This window comes from Barbatula barbatula, assembly GCF_947034865.1.
Source record: "Barbatula barbatula genome assembly, chromosome: 21".
NCBI classification, from domain to species: Eukaryota; Metazoa; Chordata; class Actinopteri; order Cypriniformes; family Nemacheilidae; genus Barbatula; species Barbatula barbatula.
This window is the reverse complement of record NC_136784.1, coordinates 19,080,986-19,099,847: the sequence shown is the minus strand read 5'-3', so window position 1 is coordinate 19,099,847 and position 18,862 is coordinate 19,080,986. Positions and strand designations below refer to the sequence as shown.

Genomic DNA, 18,862 nt, shown 5'->3' with positions numbered 1-18,862 from the left:
GAATCCCTGCGGGCCACGTTTCTTCTGGGCAACCTGAACCAGACAGCCGATGCGCTCTCTCGACAGTGTACTCCCCACGGAGAGTGGCGACTCCATCCCCGTGCAGCCCGGCTCATGTGGGAAGCGGTTCGGCAGGCACAGGTGGACCTGTTGCCTCCCCGGACTCCACCCATTACCCGCTATGGTATTCCAAGACCGAGGGTCCCCTCGGCACGGATGCCCTAGCACACAGCTGGCCGCGGGACAAGCGGAAGTACGCCTTCCCCCCCAGTGAGCCTCCTTGCACAGGTCCTGTGCAAGGTCAGAGAAGGGGCATCAGGTTCTGGTGAGTGGTGCCATACTGGCCCAACCAGACCTGGCTCTCGGATCTGGTAGATCTGACGACAGCCCCCCTGGCCCATTCCCCTGACGAAGGACCTTCCGTTGCAGGGGAAGGGCACGTTGTGGCACCCCAACGCAGGCCTCTGGAACCTCCATGCCTGGCCCCTGGACGGGACGAGGGCTTGCCCGTTAGCGGTCCGGGAGACTGTCTTACAGGCTAGAGCCCCGCCTCTAGGCGGTCATACGCTTATAAGTGGCGCCAATTGTCCTGGTGTTCTCCCCGGGAGGAGAACCCGCGGAGTTGCCTGATCGGATCAGTGCTGACCCGCAGGTAAGTATCCCCGTCAGCACAACCTGGTCACCAGGTTCCTCAGGAGCGCGAGAAGGGTGTGTCCACCCTGGCCGCGCTCCGTACCCTCTTGGGACCCTAATGGGGTCCTACAGGGCCTTGGTACGGCCCTGGTGAGCCCCTAAGTATTGCCAATCTTCCTCAGTCGGATGAAAGATGCACTCTTTGTGGCGCTCACCTCCATCAAGAGGGTGGGAGACCTACAGGCATTCTCTGTGTCCCAAAGGTGCCTGGAACTCGGGATCGGTAATTCTCACGTGGTCCTGAGATCCTATCCCAACAACGAGCCCAAGCTTCCCACTACTCCCTTCCGGGACCAGGTGGTGAACCTGCAGGCGCTCCCCTCCGGAGAGGAAGACCCAACCTTTCTATGTGTTGTGTCCAGTACGCGCGCTGCGCCTCGGTCTGGACCGCACACAGAGCCTCAGAAGCTCTGAGCAGCTCTTTGTCTGTTCTGGGAGACGGCACCCGGGGGGGGCTGTCTCCAAACAGAAGTGGCGCACTGGGTACCAATCCCAGGATCGCCGTGCCCGCTGGCAGTGAGAGCCCACTCCACTCGTGGGCACTGGCACAGGGCGCCTCTCTGGCAGACATTGTAGAACTGCGGGTTGGGCTACGCCCAGTACCTTCACGAGATTTTACAATCTCCACGTGGAACCAGTTGCAGCACATCCCTTAAACGCCGCCAACGTTTAGGGTGGGCTCCTGGTTTGGGCGTACGCCTGCGAAAGCGCCTTCTCCCCTCACCAGGTGAGACTAGTGCGCTATTGTAGCCTACCTACTTTCCCCTCTCGGGCGAAGTATAGGCATTCCATCCATCACTAAGCATTGCACTTGGTAACAGACTGGGCGGAGCCGTCTGTTAGAACCAGGTCCGTTACAGGTAGAGTCATCCCTGCTCAGGCAGACCCCTGTATTAGGACTAGTGCCCCATACGTAGTGACTCCCCTTTGGGTCGTCCCGTGTGTTGAATTCCTCACTCAGGATTTCCCGATTGGTGAATCTGTGACCTCCCCGCCGGTGGTAATCCCAAAAAAAAATAGGATCGTCCCCCTATTCGGGCTAACACCGTTCCGCATGTTGTTCTCCCCGCCGGGGAGACCATGTCATGTCTCCACATGTACCTCCCCTCCGGGTAGGATGTGGCCTCCGTAGCACACTCTTCTAAGAGGAGAGCAGTGTTTCCCCAGTGTTCGGCTCCGGACAGCTCCTCGCTACTAGAGGCGTACGCCACTGTCCGTGAGGCCGTCAGTAGAGGCTTCTCGGTATGACCAATACTATATGACTGGAAGATTACGTCTCGCGGTAGCACTCTGGGACTCGCTAGCCCAGTCAGGGTCGCTCCGCTAGAGGTCGTGATATCGGTGCAAGCGCTGTGGCGTTTTAGATTGATCCCCAGTCAGTCTCTCACAACGTCGAGAGACCGACTGAAGGGGAACGTCTCGGTTACGTCTGTAACCTCGGTTCCCTGATGGAGGGAACGAGACGTTGTGACTTCATGCCACAACGCTGCACCGAATCACTGCAGTGAACGGGAGTGCCCTCTCAGGTTCCTCAGTACAAAGGGTGAGTGAATGACCGCCGCCATCTTCCTTTATACCCGTATGCACGGGGCGGAGACTGGCGTGCGCGTGCCATTCGCCAAGCCCATTGGCGTTTTATTAATTAATTATCTCGGAGAAGGTAGGTTCTCAAGATCAAACCCCAGTCAGTCTCTCACAACGTCTCGTTCCCTCCATCAGGGAACCGAGGTTACAGACGTAACCGAGACGTTTCGTATGCCTTCATACAATCAAGCTTTTGGGTACTTTGGAAGCCTGAAAGAATACTCACACTGGGCCTCATTCATGAAACATTCGTAAATATATGAGGGATTTGAGCATAAAACAGACCTTTTCTAAAAACTCTCCATCATCAGATTTGATAGTTAAATGTCTGTATGTTAATGAATTCCAATCATTAATAAATAGGGTAAAAAGCACTTGATTTTGAAATTATAGGTATTACCAACTGACCGGAGCACAGAGAACGTTGCGAACGTGCTGGACTGTAATACAAGAGAGGCTAACTCAACCCAATAAGTAACACTTCTGTTTTGTCCGAGTTAAATTATAAAACGTTGTTACTTTGTGTAGTTAATCTAATCGATTGTTGATGGATTATCTGACGTGAAAGAGGAGGACAGGCAGAAACGAATGATGAGACTCTGCTGGTCTTTCAAGTTTTGCTTTGAAATTAAAATCGACGTGAAAGGAAAAATTAAAATTCCTATTTTTTCATGAAATATTGCAGTGTAACAAGGTTCAATAAAAGGAAAGGAAGGATGCGGGAACCGACGAACGTAAAACAACATTTAAATGAAATAAACAAACAATAAAACAAAAGTATAATGAAGGGCAAATTGACGATTACGATTCATTTTAGATTAATTGCACAACCCTAACGGACACACACACGCACGCACGCACGCACGCACGCACGCACGCACACACACACACACACACACACACACACACACATATATTTAGGCTATGAATATGTATATGTATATGCATCTTTTCAATTACAACCTTTTAATTAAAAACTGACTTAACATGAATTGCTTACAACTTTGAAACGCTCCACAAAGCTAAGTAATTTGATATTGTTTGCATGAGACTGCGGCCAAGGCGCTGCTGCCTTGTGACTTCCGTGACGTTCTGCTGTTCTGCAATCAGCCGTATTTCCGTTTTTCGGGGGAGACCCGTTTGATGCTATGATTTAGAATATCCACAACAGTAACATGTTACCAGTATCTTATTCTAAATTTTCTAAATGTAAAAATGCAGTAACCAGCAATATTAACTTCTCGTTTGTTGTGCTGTACAAGTGACAAAAAGACATGTGAAAAAAGACATGGTTAAAGAACTCGTGAAATATCATTATGATAAATAGTGCATTAAAACTCGTCAGCTTGGCTTAAAGAATACCCGTTTTATGCCCAATTTTCAGAAATGTCTTTTGTACCAAGTAACATTTTGAGATCTTGAATACGAAAACTTGGCCTGCACACTTGGACATGATCACCATTCACTTTCATTGCATGGAAAATAGCAGCATTTACATGAGTTCGAGCTTCATGGAAGAAAACTGGCACAAAGAAATTAAATGAGATGAGAGAGACCCAAGAATGATGGAAGTTGTATTTTTGTGAACTGCTTCTTTAAAGCCCCTCCATAGAAAGAGAGGAAGTTTACTTGGTTTTGGAGTGGTGCAAACAGCATTACTCCTTTTTAAGCGCAGTGCTTGAGTGATGTACCCTGAATCGGAAGTGTAGGTAATTAAAATCAGTGCATATTTGGAACACAAGAGGCATACTAATAGATTCAGAGTGCTGCACCAACGTTCTGGAGCGTTCTGCTACAGCCTTCTGAAGTATGACTCATTTCTGGCATACTGAACTTAGCGCATAGTTGCGCTTTTGAGTGGTATTGTCTCCGGATATTGGTGTCGAACAGACGTAGCATTTTTTTGGCTGGTTTGAAATGACAGCTCTATAATGCTCTGCAATCTAACTAATGGTGAAGCTTATTATAGCGGTACAGTGGAGCCAGCCGTACTTTAAAAGGGAAATATTACTAATGGTTTTGGCAAGCATCACTATTATTATTGCTCATACTTAGGGTGGGAGATTCATAAAAGACCCCTAGCCCTCTATATTAAACACGGGAGTGTAACTTGTCCCAGTTGAGCTGCGGACAATGAACAATGTCATAAATAATGTCGAGGGTAGGTGGATGCTGTTAGTTGTCTCATAAAATCTCATAAAGTTACACGGAACGAGGGGCTGAGCCATATTTAGAGGCCAGAAAAAGTGATGCAGTGATGTTGTTCACATTTCTGTTGATGGGTGCCTGCTGTGCAAAACTCCAAAATTCAAGTGGGACTATTGGATGTCATATTGGTAAGTTGTCTATTTACAATTTACAGGCGGTTGTCGTTGTGGATTCTCCTTTCTCAAATTTCTGTGCGCTCTTAAATAAAGTGTTTCCATCTCTGTTGGGGTATGTCCTACTTACAATGTGTGTGTGTGTGTGTGTGTGTGTGTGTTTGAGAAGCTAATAAGGCAGACACAGAGCTGTTTACATGGCAGCTCGTTGATCAGCTTCCTCCCACACGGTGAGAGACTGTGATCACTACACCAGTGCACCACTGGAATCAATGTAGGCCTTCAGAGATTTGGTTCATCCTTTTTGTCTAAAGGTAGAATTGAGCTATGAACTCTTTTTTCCTTAGTTGTCAATATAAAGTAGGAATGAACGAGGCATTTACAGTATATAGCGCTTTTTGTGTATTGCTGTACACCCAAAGTGCTTTACAATTACTTGAGGGGGAGAAAGGGGGTTCTCCTCAACCCCCAACAGTGTGCAGCATCCACCTGGATGTAACTTGTGGGCGGTTGCCAGGTTGTTGTGCATTGTATTGTATTAAGATATTATGAGTGGTGTTGCTAAAGCTGCTAAATGTCGCTGTAAATCTTTGGGTTGGGGATTCAAACCCTGAATGCCTAAGAATGACAGCAGTGATACTTGTTACTTGACAAAGACCATTAACATTTCCTCATGTTTAAATCACCCTTTCTGCTTCAGCTCGATCTGCCACAGTTTGACAAACAGAAAGTTCCGCCCAAGATTCACGTGGTTGTTGATATGTCTAAACAGTTAGTGATATCTTGCTCTTCAAAAAATGGAATAGGATAGATCTTTCAATATTAAAAAGTAATTACGCAACCCACCTGAAAATCATTCTACCTCACTAACAGTAGGTGGCGCTGTGTACTCGCTATGTTTCACACATATCGCCAGGTGCACTCCAGGGCCGGCATTAATCTGACACGCACAGTACTTTTGCGTTCTCACAGTGGCACGGAATGCATAAAAACATCCACATACACGTATTTACGGCACACATGCTGAGACGACCAGGTTATGCCGAAACATCAAATTGAGAAAGGTTTGTGTCAGTGGGATATTGTGTTTTTTTGTTCTTAGAGTTCATCATGTCCACATCTAGTCTTGTAATCCACAGGAATAAAGGAGTTCCCAGGCCCTACAATTGGTAATAACTGCCATCAGCCAGTAATCAGCTAAGTACCATAATCCTCCTTGCAGGGTAAAGTCGCGCTTGACCTCCAGCTATATACAGCCTGTGATAACAGCATTAAACGGTAACACCACTCTTCATTCCCAGAAGCCTTTGCTCCTTGCACGTTTGGCATCTTGGCACTTTTCAACCTACTAGATTCAAGTCTTGGCTCCCACGTGGCCTGTCCGCCGGTAACTCTAATGCCTGTGCATGTTTGAGAGCGTGTAGGGGAGGGTAGCGTGGCTAAAGATGCTAAGCTAGCAGTAGCAGTGGCCTGGTTTCCTCTTAACTGGATCTCTTCAAGCTCTTCAGCAGTGTGGTGCGGTGCACTACTCAAAGAGGGATTTGCGGTTGATGCAGCTGCGTGGTCGACGTGCACACACTCGAAGCCCAGATGTGCAGCTCTTGACTGACAGGTGCGTGCATGCATATTGCGCTCAACTGTGGCCTCAAAAAAAGTGGAGATTTGTTTTTTCTCATTGAATGTTGTTTAGCCGACAGGGTGTGACAGCTGTACAGATGTTCATAAATGAGTCATTATTATGCTGAGTCATATCTGCACAGAGCTGCCGATTTATAAAAGTAAATTATGTTTGCAGGAAGGATTTGGCTGTTTACATAAAATAATTTCATGATGATGATGTAGAATTTGTACTGTGATGGCTTTTTTGTTCAGCCCTTCATCTTAGCTTGTATCCAAGCTGTTCAGAATTTGATGGGATAAGATCATGATGTGCACGCCAATCCATAAAAAGACTCCTTTGTGTTGTAACCAAATGCTAAGGTTAAATATGTGTATTTGCGACAAAAGTGATGACAGTTGTGTTTTTCTGGAAATGTAGGTGTAACATTTTTGCCTCGTTAAAGGTCCAATGTGTAGTTTTTGGAGGATCTTTTGACAGAAATGCAATATAATATACCGAAGTATGTCTTCAGAAGTGGATCTTACACAATGAGACGTTATGGTTTTATTAGCTTAAAATTGGCAATTTCTTTCTATACACCGCTCGTCCCCTTGCGTGGAATGCATCATGTTGCTTCTACTGTAGCCCTGAACAGACAAACTCTTCGTAAATACATTATCTCATTCGGCAAAGAAGTGAAAATCTGACAACATCTTAGTCCTGTGTCAGCCACCCTAGTTTTTCAAAGGAGAGTTGTGAGCGGTGGAATGAGCCATTGGTATTAATACACAACCATTACCACTAGAAGCCAGCAAATTTCATACACTGGACCTTTAAGTAAAGCCATTTCGAACATTTAAATGGCACCTTTTGATCCTTTCAGGACCTTGTTATCTTCTAGTAACAATATGATATAATTAGAAATATAAAAAGGTTTTGTTTATGAGGTGACAAAACATTTAAAAAAGCATTTCTATGCACATCACTTCTGACTGGTGCAGTTTGGAAAGGCATGAGACGTCATGTTTATTTATGGGAGTGTTTGTGGGTTCTGAGACCGATCCGTTGTTCAAACATCAGCACTATTTCAATGGGCAAGCATTAGATATCTGCAGGCTCGGTACAGATGCAGTGCAAAAATGAGTTAAGCAGATGTGAAATGATGTTATCTTCACAATCCAAACCACCACCAGTGTGTCAGCTGTGCTCAAATGTGCCATTATTTAGTAGCAAGTCCCTGAATGTTGAAATGATCTTTCCTAAGAGTTTGTTTCAGGTCCAGTTATAAAATGGCACAGACAAAAGGCAGACTCAGCAGAATCGGAGGTCTTAAAATATGCTCCTATAAAACTCCTGTACCTGTCTGTCGGGAAGCTAAGTTTGAGCTCATAGACAGTGGTGCATAATAACAGAGATGAGACAGCGCAAGTCGAGGAATGACATCATTCGTTCATGTATTAAACTGCAGGAGTATGATGTCACAATGGATATTTTCAAGAGCATGGCTTGTAGAAAAATCTGGTGCATCACAGCATATCACAGTGTTAATTGAATACTTGCTTTTGTGGTGCGTTGACATTAAAGGGGTAGTTCATTTTCTAAATACATTTTCATGATAATTTACTCACCCCCATGTAATCCAAGATGTTTATGTATTTGTTTCTTTGAAAATAAATTAAGGTTTTTGATGAAAACATTCCGGAATTTTGCTCCATATTGTGGACTTCAATGGACTCCAAACGGTTGAAGGTCAAAATTACAGTTTCAGTGCAGCTTCAAAGGGCTTTAAACGATACCAGACGATGAATAGGGGTCTAATCTAGCTAAACGATCGGTTATTTACTAAAAATGATATGCTTTATAATCACAAATGCTCACCTTGCTCTGTTCTGCGAAGCACTTATATGACTTCACGTAATTACGTTGAAAAGTTCTATATTGAGAAAAATCCTGGAATGTTTAATCAAAAACCTTAATTTCTTTTCGACTAAATTAATTAAAATACATAAACATCTTGGATAACATGGGGGTGAGTAAATGATCATAAAAATTTACTTTGATAATGAACTACTCCTTTAAATTGATGACTGGTGATTGCTAGGCTGTTCAAATCTATAGAGCTTCAGGCTGGTCGGGCGCTGGCGTCTGTTTACCATCTAGTCGATTAGACAACTTCTGGGAGAGTCCTTTGCATGCTGACAGTGTGTGGTGGACTCTTTGCTCTACCTGTGCGTACCTCTCTCACCCCTATACAGGCATAAAATCCACCACCTTTAAAAAACTAATTTAAAGACAAATAATCTTAAATTCATTACTGTAGAATTTGTCTACTGCCAGCAGTTTGAATAGTCTCTAAGTCATATAGTTTTGTATTGTATTGTGTTGTGTTGTTCTAGTATGTCAAGTACAATGAAGGATAATTGATACTTTGCATTTTGAAAAGTTGCCAAAAACGATCCCCATTCACACGGATATTCAACAAATAGGCAAAGGGAAATCTTTCACATTTCATTGCATTATTGTTGTGTAAATGTAACCTTACTCTGTGCTGTTATTTTAAATAAAGTGCTAAGAACGCAGAAGAAAATCTTTGGCTGCTGCATTGCTTCTCATGATGTTTTATCATTTCACACATGGACATAGATTCATTTAACTTAACAACGTTTTAACCAACTTTAACCAACGTCTTGTTACGTTGAAAGACTCTTGTTCAAGGGATCAACTGTAGGGCAGGTTACATACTGAGATGAATAGGAGAAGATTAAGGCTGGTCTGCACTGCATGTTGAATTTATTAAATCTATCAGTTTCAAACGGTCTCCAAATCCAGAGTTATATCCACCGGTTTTATATTTTTATATTACATTCATCAGCGCAATGCAGTGAACAAACAAACACAGCTAAACTTCCGTCAGCCGAGTGAAGCGGCAAGCGTGGGCGTGCCCTTTCGTGCTCTTTAGCTCTATGACTCTAGGACTAGCATTATTTGACGTGAGGGCATGCTTCTCTGGGAGAATTGTCCAAAAAGGGATTTAGAACACTTCTTACGAAACGGGAATCCATGTTCGAAAAATACTTCCAAAACCTGTACGAACCCCAGGGGAGTGAATCGAGCAAAGAAACACTACATCATACGTTCAACTCGTATCAGTTGACCTTGTAAAGCTTGAGAAGCCAGCACGTTTAACAGTGTAAAGAAGTCAGAATGCATGAAATAGCTTGTTACCCCACCTTTAACGTTGACACGCTTCTCATCATAAATACGTACAAAGCTAAACACTCTGCTCTTACAGGTTATTCGCTATAATCGCCATGGCATGAAGGTCTGTTATAGAAGACAGACAATCTAACCCCACCAGCAGCTCATTCTTACAGAGCTTCACAATGCCTGTGGGCTCCACAAAATAAAAGAGCCACAGGGGTAGAACAACATTAATACTTGTTGACAGTTAAACCCTGAAGATGAGTGGGGTGGAAATGATGGGCATGGATGTTAAGGTTTAGTATGTGTCAGCATAAGGGACTGGTGCTATGTATGAGTTCGGGATGAGTCAGGAAGGTCAACCTGACCAGTTTTCTGACGGTCAACTGGTTTCCTTTTTAAAATAATATATTTTATCTGTAGTGCTTTAAAGTGCTTTTCCATTTTTACATCGTTGTGCTTTAGCAATTAACCCAACAGTTACCTACTCTTTGAATGAATCCCTTTAAATGACCAATTTTAAGGTATCACTGATAAAACCACTTAAAAAGTCACTTTTGAGATGATTCCAGACAGTTCTTGAAATTGTTGATTCATGACCAGATTCAAATAGTTTAGAGATTCTGTAGTGACATTCTAAGGTCGGTTTTCTGCCAATAAAACTGATTACACACGGCTTATCCGGGGACAATATTTAATATTGTCACCACTTGATATGCAATATTCATATATTCGGTAGACCTTTGGTAAAAACATTTTTTATAAATGAATAGCTTAAAAACTAAATGAGATTTGCAGTTGCAGTTGTTCGTTTTGCTTTGGCAAGTCACATGACTTTATTCTTCTTCTGCATTTTCAGGAAAAGAAACCCATCAGCATCCAGGGATCCAAACGCGCCATATAACCAAAGGGAGGGGGAAGGAGGATTGCAGTATGCCCCGGCTGAAGGTGGCATGCCACGCTCACCGTCCGACTACGGACGGGACCCTGGCCGATCACCAAGGAGTTCAAGGATGTACGACGAGGTGGTAGGTTACCAAGACACTCTGGGACGCTGGCATTCGCAGGACCAGCGTTTGGACGGCCAGTTAGATGACTATGAAATCCAGAGGCGTCGTGAGGAGGAGTACCAGGCTCGATATCGCAGCGATCCTAACCTGGCACGCTACCCGGTCAAACCCCAACCCTACGAGGAGCAGATGCGCATCCATGCACAGGTGTCACGGGCTCGGCACGAGCGCCGCCATAGTGACGTCTCGCTTGCCTACACAGAACTTGATGACCATCTGCACGGCCCTGGGGTCCGTCAGTCTCGCCTTCCTCTTTTGGGAGGCCAGAATCAGCGCTCATACTCGGTGGACAGAAGCTCATCAGGCCTTCGCACATCCAATCACAGCCCACCGACACCCCACCGCAGCCCTGTGCTGGGAGACAGTCGGCGAGGCCTGGGGGACCCTGCGAGAAAGCCCATGCCCCAGCAGCACCACTTGGACCCTAGCTCAGCCATGCTTAGGAACAAAGGGGATAAAATGGATAGCATGCTGCGAAATGACTCGCTAAGCTCGGACCAATCGGAGTCGGTTCGGCCTCCTCCACCCAGACCCCACCGCAGCAGACGCATTGGAAAGCTCAGGACCATGGACAGCTTCAGTAGCTCAGAGGAAGAGCTGGCCACTACGCCAGAGTACACCAGCTGTGAGGATGTGGAGCTGGAAAGTGAGTCCATCAGTGAGAAAGGTAAAGGCCGCTAGCTCTCAATTTAATGATGGCAGTGGTTTTGTCAAATTATAATGCATTTTGTTTAATCTGACCATTATAAATTTGAAACTGTACTTGCTCCAAAAAGACTCAAAATTATTGCATTGGGATGTGTTGCGTGCTTTGAGTTTTACCCATGCAGGGTGTTTTATAAATCAGACAGGCTTGGGCTGTAGATGCGTGTAGATGTAGCGTGAATGGAAGGTAGTGTAGAGCTTGCGAATAAGGCTACACATATTGCCATTCACCATTGATAACCAGTTTGTTCCTGTAATATATTTCTAGAGCTTTTGCTACAAGACATCTGAAGTGTTTATGTTTTCATCATCTCTAAAATAGGGGCTTTATTTATCAGTTTCTTTATATTTCTAATCGACTGATTTGAGATCAATCCATAGATATTGAAGTAAACTGACAGGCTGTACATTATCTTCTTTGATATCTGTTTGCTTTTAGCTAGCAGAAGTTTTGATATATAACTCGTAAAGTTCGCCATATGTGTTGAAGGCCTTAGATGAGGCAGGTCGTATAGGTCCACCGATCCTTCCATCAACCTTCTCTTTTCTTTTTCTATCTTGTGAGATGTGTGGGGTGTTTCTGGCCCCTCCGGAGAGCTCTGATGTTGTCAGGGTCATAATTAGCTCAATTGGATAAGCCTCTTGGCACCGGAGCAGTAGCTAGAGACCTCTCTAGAAACTGTCTATTCTCAATGAAGACAGTGAGTCTCAGCAGCTAGACAAGGAGGGCGCTTGTAAAGGGGTCAGAAAGTGAAATTACACCAGTTCATGTGTCATGACTTCTCCACTACAGTTACTTAATATATTCAAGATGCTGGAGTGCAGCAGAAGAACTGTGGACAATATATTTGGATTTGCCACACTCTACTACTAGAAATATAACAGACATACATTTGCTCTTTCTACATATAACGAAGTACAAGTCTTGAATATAGACAGGAAGGAGGTTGATCTCTGATGAGAAGTTCTTATGCTTCAATTGGATGCACGTCAGTCAACCAAATTGATTGGTTTAAAGTGCTTGATGTCACCCCCACCGGCAAAAAGAGAAAGGGATTTGGTCAAAGTAGCAACCTGGTAAAGGCACGCACCGAGACGCTACGCTGTGTGAAGTCAGGGAAAATGGTGGTAAGTGGATTTTTTGATGCACCAACTGTGATAACTGTGACAGTTCTTCTGCAGTGTGCATTGGACTGTTTCTTGAACAAAATTGTACGATCATTTTGAACTTTCCGGTTCTGAGCAAAAAATTGTATCGACAGGGTCAGAATAGCTAAAGGTGTAGGAGTGTGGCCTAGGGTTTAAGTGATTTATGCCTGCAACCGGGTACCCGTAGGCAAGCTGTGGGAGTTCTCAGAGTCAGGGATCAGTCCGGCAAATTCAGGGGAACAGTCTGTTGTGATGCAGGGACTATGTAGGGCAGGGTGTTTGAGCTGGCTTACAAGAATAACGGTAAGCTCATTATTGTAAGGCATGAACTCCATTTCAGTGCAAGGAAGAGAGAGAGAGAGGGGGAAGGATGAATATACACAGAGAGGCGCTGAAGAAAGGCGGGCAGTTGGGTTTACATCTTTCATGAGGGGGTGAGGCAAGAAATTTAAGTGACCCAAGTGTGAATGAAAGAATTGCAGCTAAGTTCTGGTAAACATCCTGGTGGACCAGGTCAAGTAAATCAGTAAATAAAAGACGGATTATCAACAATATTTTAGGACATTACACAACAGAGATCTTTTTTCCGGAAGACACTTGGCACGGTCTGGGCATCCTGGGAAAATGCTGAATGCTCATGGTTTGTGAGGCATGGTGTATGTTAAGACGGAAGTAATGTCTACTGAAGTAAGCTTACTTTTGCAATATTTCCGAGGTGTAACATGTTGCATAGAAATTTAGGATAGGGTAATTGAATGTTGGAGATAAGACTTTTGTGACATTTACTGTATATGCAGAACAGTAAGCCACTTGTCTTTCTCCAGTTTATTATTGTGCCTTTGTAAGATTAAATTGTTTGTTAACAATTGCTATTTTTAATACTAGATGATATAGTCACAGTATACTCCACCCATTTTGCACATGACTTAAGCATTTTGTGATTTAATGGTGCGGTACAAAACCAAATCTAGGCTGTGATTGGTTGTGTACTGGTAAGAAGGCGTGTCAGTGTTTGTACAATATTACTTTACTGAAATCCCCTCTGTTAATATTTCGCGCAGACGCGTTTAAAAAACTACAAATGGGTGATTCTCATAAAATCTTGGTTTCAAGATGTCAAATATGATTTAATTAAAAACAGACGCTCAAAAAATGTCATTACTGTTACCATTTAAATACTGTCAATACAATAGCATGTTTTGCTAAAAAACAAAAAGTCATGAGGCTTCTTACATAATTAGACATAAATGAATAATATTTTACTAGAAAATTATATGTAACCATTTCGGTAATGAAAATAAAAAAGTATGTACACATCATGACAAGAGAATGTTCAGTGGTTTGGTGAGATTGATCTCACTTACATATAAAACATCCCTGCTGGTTATGTATAAAAATACAGCTTACTTGAGTAAAACATTTTTTTATGAATTTGTGTATTTGTTCTTACCAAATTATGTGCATCATAAAACCTTTACTGACACAGCAGACACATCCATATTCAACAGGTGCGGTTGTACTGTTTCTAACCTAGTCACTTTCCAATTATGTTTACTTTAGTTTTTTCTTGAGCTTACCACTGAATTGCCTGTGATTTTGAAAGAAAAATAAAAGATTGCAATATGTTAATAATACAATATACAGAATAGAAGAAATAATGAAATGACAGAAAGAAGCAATTAGGCGGAACTTAAGTGTATTTTATTCAACATGCAATGATATTAATGCAAAACCTGCCATCACCATGCTGGTACTGCATGTTGTGGCTAATAGCCTATTTGTAGCATATTCTGCGTCTTTAATTGGTCAAAATTAAATATTTATAAAAAAAGCAACCTTAAAGGAACAGTTTACCCGAAAGTGAAAATGCTGTCTTTGTTTACTCACCCTTAAGATGTTCCAAATCTGAATTTATTTTGTTCTGATGAACACAGAGAAAGATATTGGCTAGCAACGCCAAGGTCATGGGTTCGATCCCAGGGATTGCACATTCTTGTATAGTGCAATGGAATGTAAGTCGCTTTGGATAAAATGTAAATGTAAATATTGTGAAGAATGCTCGTAACCAAGCAGTTTTTGGCCACCATTGACTACCATAGTATAAAAATGGCTTTATCAAATTTGTTGTTCCGTTGAACACAAAAGAAGATATTTTGAAGAATGTAGGACAGCAAAGAGTTTTGACTTCCATTGCAATTTTCCTACAATGGTAGTCAATGATGGCCAAGAACTGTTTAGTTACAAACATTCCTACAAATATCTTTCTCTGTGTTCATCAGACCAAAGGAATTTATACAGACTTGAAACAACTCGAGGGTGAGTAAATGATGACGGAATATTACATTTTTGAGTGAACTGTCCCTTTAACAAGCCACATGATTTGAGGTAAGAGAATGCAGCAGTCAATAATTTGCTGGTTGGCTTTAGTGATATTTTGGCTTTTGTGTTATGTGAATGTTGAATTAAACGTTATGACAATTACATACAAATCAAAGTGCATGTTGTCACTCAGTTGTTTCGTTGTCGATTCGTATTGCCATTTAAAAAATATATTGTTGTTTGCATTTGAAGTCCGTAAGTTGTTTCTCAAAATGTGTTCTTCTGCTGTAAACTATTTTGTGAGTGATATAAGAGAAAAGAGCACTTTTACATGATACAGTATGATGCAATAGTGTATAAGATTGAATATGTACAGTGTTTGTGTGTAAATGAATGCCGATCATGTGTGCTGTCCTCAGGAGATATGGATGGTCACTGGTGGGACCATGCGTCATGGCACAGCGAGGCCTCCTCATTGTCTATGGTGAGGCTTGGGACTCTCCCATTTCCCCTCGTTTAATTCACCTCTGCATGTGTTTTTCTCCTCCTTTTTTATATCATCCATAACTTGTAGGCGACATTCAAAGGGGAAAAAGAAAAACAAACGAGCAGACTTATTTTTTGGACGCCAATAATGCCCCGTCCGAGAGGCAAAAGACAGTGGTGCGATTTTGGGACCGTTCCCACGAGGAGGACGCGGAGTGGTGCGAGCCCCAGGTGAAAGATTCAGGGGTTGACACGTGCAGTAGCACCACGCTAAACGAAGAGCATAGCCATAGCGACAAGGTACAGAGACGACTCCTTGCCGCCTGTTTCTCGCTTACTGCGACCTCACTACTGACCTGCTCAAAGCGCTCACTGTTTGTTTCTGGCCCTCGAGGGTTCTCTACTCATATCGAGCCTCTCAAAGGGGAGGAGAACCCTCTTGGTGGCTCTGCTCCACTATCTGCGGCTGCAAACGTTCTAACACGCCAAAAAAAGCGAATGAATAACTTCCTGGCACTGTTTGCTACATGTCCTGCATGCTTCTCGATTCGGCCAAACGCTCCATTTTGATTGCAAGGCTGTTTTCCTCACTTGGTCACGTCACCTTTCCACACTTTTTCCCCCTCTGGGATTTCCTGACATGATTTTTCCACGCAGTCCTATAGTCTCAGCCTATATTAACACAGAGATAGACTAGTGTGAGATTCAGTCTTACACTACGCAGTTGTTTTTCTTTTCCCCTTTTCACTGTGTCATTCTTCATTATGTCCTTTCCTGCCCTGTCCATTCACTAGTGTTTGTCTGTCACAGTAACTTGCGTCATTCATCCATACTGCTTGAGGATGCAAGAGTACTTTCATTTGCTTTTAATTCACTAATGAGTGATTTGGTCGAGCTCAGTGGTCCTTGATCTGCTTAAGAGCCCACATCTTAATACAGTGCCAAATTTGTTTATACAAAAGCTGAACCAAAAAAATCTAACATGGAAATGTATTCATTTGTTATTGTTAGTTTTACATGTTTATCCAGGGTGCAAGTAATCACAATATTTTAAGTTTTTTTTACTTTATTTGCTGTAATTAGATGTTACACAATCTGGCTGATTTGATGGCTTCTACAAAGTGGCGAGAATAAATTTGAAAGTAGGTTGCATTTGATTATTGCATGTGCCATTGCAACGTCATAGCACACGTGCGGCCCGTTTTTGTTTTGCAGACCACCAGCTGAGATCCACTGACCTTGCTCACTGTTGTCCACTGAAAGCTGTGCTTGAAATGTCTCACCCCGTCCTGTGTTTTGGGTCTCCTCTTGTTTTAACTCACAAACCAACTCCCACAATTAAAGTCTATTTTAAAAATGGATAAAAAATCATTTAAAAAGATTTTTGCTAGTAGAGATGCAATTTATTTGCTAGTTCACCCAACAATGAAAAATCTCAAATGAAAAATGTTATACTCACCCTTTATGTTAAATAATACGGACGAGATTTTCTGTCTGCCTTTGTTCCACAAAAGAAGATATATTGCTGGCAGTCCAGAGTGGCTGTCCGACAATGGCAAAAAAGAACAAGTAAAATACAATGAAAGTGCTCTATTCTTAAGAAATCGTACTATGCTATTCCAAAGCCGTACAATATATATGTTTGAGGAAAACTTTTGATTATTTATAGTAGTTATTCATTTGAAAATGTTCCTCTTTCGCCGGCAGGTTTAACATCAGTGATGTCGCAAACACAAACTGAATCAAATATGTGATTTAACAACTAAAACAATGAATAATAAATAACGAATCACAGCACATACTGAATTAAATTTCAGACCTTTCCTCAAATGAAGGCAGATTTTTTCAGGTCATGGGTGAACTGTAACTTTTATTAATATACATATTGCAGCATTGATCCTGCTCAGAATAACATATTAACCACTTGTGATATATTGGTACAGTAACAAAATAATGAGACGTGAACATTTATCACTTGGTTCTTTGAAATACAAGGAAGGTTTGCCTTCATTGTACAAAATATTGTAACTTACTCTAACTCTGATATATGTCACTATTTGGCTGAAATTGTGTATGCCTTTTTCTTTGTCATGGCCCGTTTTTGATAACGATAAATATATTAGCGTCCACATCAAGGGGTCATATATTCTAAGCTTGCATGCAATTATGTGAGCCCTTTACATTAGCATTTTGATTGGCAGTCAATTTTTTATCATTTCCTGTATCTGCTGGAAGGAAATCCAATGATATGGTTCCTATTGTTTTATTTGTGGTCTAGAAGCCACTAAATGTAGAACAATATTGCTCATAATTGTGTGGAGTGGTTTGTGTCTTGAAAGCAAACAAGAGTTCTACCTCTTCTGCCTGTATTTCTTTCTGAACCTTTGCAATTGTGCATGTGTAATGTGCAATTTAGATGCTTGTATTAAATCCAGAGGTGTACTGTCACTTTGACCCTGTAGCACCCGGTGACATGGCAACCGTCCAAAGATGGAGAGCGCCTAATAGGGCGGGTAGTGTTAAACAAGCGGATGAAAGATGGCACAGTGCCCAGGGACACAGGCACGCTGCTGGGCCTCAAGGTAAGAAGTGTTCAACGAGAGAGACCCTTATACCGTCAAAATGCACTAAAATTATCCCCAAAATTCACAAAGTCATGCTTATGACTCTACTCTGTATTAGAATGCTGTCATCGTAACATTGTCGACTTAATTTGGTTTGAAATGCTTTTAAGCCTAAATGTTTTGGGTCCAATACATAAAACATCGTTTTAGTGTTCACGTGCAAACTGTGTGTCATACAGCATCAGTCACGGTTCAGCTGAACACTATATGTGGGCTGTTAAGGATTGTCATTATTTTACCACACCAACACACCTTCTTTATATGCAAATTCTCTCATGCAATATCATCTGCCTGAGTACGAAAAACTGTAGTCATAAAGTTGAAAACTGCAGGCGTATTTTAAACACATTTCACATAGAGCATGTTTGAAAAGTTAAATATCAGTGCTGTCTATTCTATTGCAGGTCGTGGGGGGGAAGATGACAGAGTCTGGGAGACTGTGTGCTTTCATCACAAAAGTGAAGAAAGGCAGTCTAGCAGATACCGTCGGCCATCTCCGACCAGGTGAGCACATCCACACATAGCAATGTGTAACTTTTCTTTACATTTTAGTGAATTGGCTAATTCATATGTATATACTGTATATATGTGTGTATGTATACATATTTTTGCACACTGTCACTTATAATCATCTTCGTTTATTAGGATGCTTTTGAGTTGCTAATCATTAACCCTAAAGAGACCACGACCTTGTTGAAACCAGTTTTTACTATTGACAAATTGTTGCCTTGGAATTATAAGGTTCTATCTGCATTCTGAGCAATTTTGAGTTTCTGTGTTCCATTTGACTGTTTGTTTTCAGTCACAGAACAACACAATATAAAGAAAAAACATCACATGATGTAAATAAGTTATCACAGGCTAAGAATATGTGAGTAACTCTATTTTGACAAAAACGTCAGATAGAACATTACAATTCCATGAAGACGAAATTATGTAAATAATAAAAAAATACTACTGTTGATTTATAAATGTCTATAGTTAATTTTGACACCTTTTAAAAAGTACACCAGCTTTTTGATTGAAACACAAATATGAATGAAAATACAGCATTAAACTGTCTAGCGCAGCTTAAATGAAATCACATATGACATTCAGTAGAAACATCCT

At 42.1% G+C, this 18,862-nt stretch overlaps 1 protein-coding gene across 3 annotated transcripts in view; it reads left to right on the top strand.

Moving 5' to 3' along the window:
* rims2b (regulating synaptic membrane exocytosis 2b) overlaps window positions 1–18,862 on the top strand; it is a 93,887-nt gene that overhangs the window by 24,478 nt on the left and 50,547 nt on the right. Inside the window, exons 3-6 of one of the 3 annotated variants that reach the window (XM_079484153.1) lie at window positions 10,259–11,136; window positions 15,217–15,428; window positions 17,591–17,710; window positions 18,157–18,256. In XM_079484153.1, coding sequence (XP_079340279.1) covers window positions 10,259–11,136; window positions 15,217–15,428; window positions 17,591–17,710; window positions 18,157–18,256 — 1,310 coding nt within the window. Of the gene's footprint in view, window positions 1–10,258; window positions 11,137–12,226; window positions 12,303–12,661; window positions 13,011–15,061; window positions 15,127–15,216; window positions 15,429–17,590; window positions 17,711–18,156; window positions 18,257–18,862 lie in introns of those variants that run through there. The other 2 variants (XM_079484155.1, XM_079484154.1) reach the window with 2 other exon arrangements.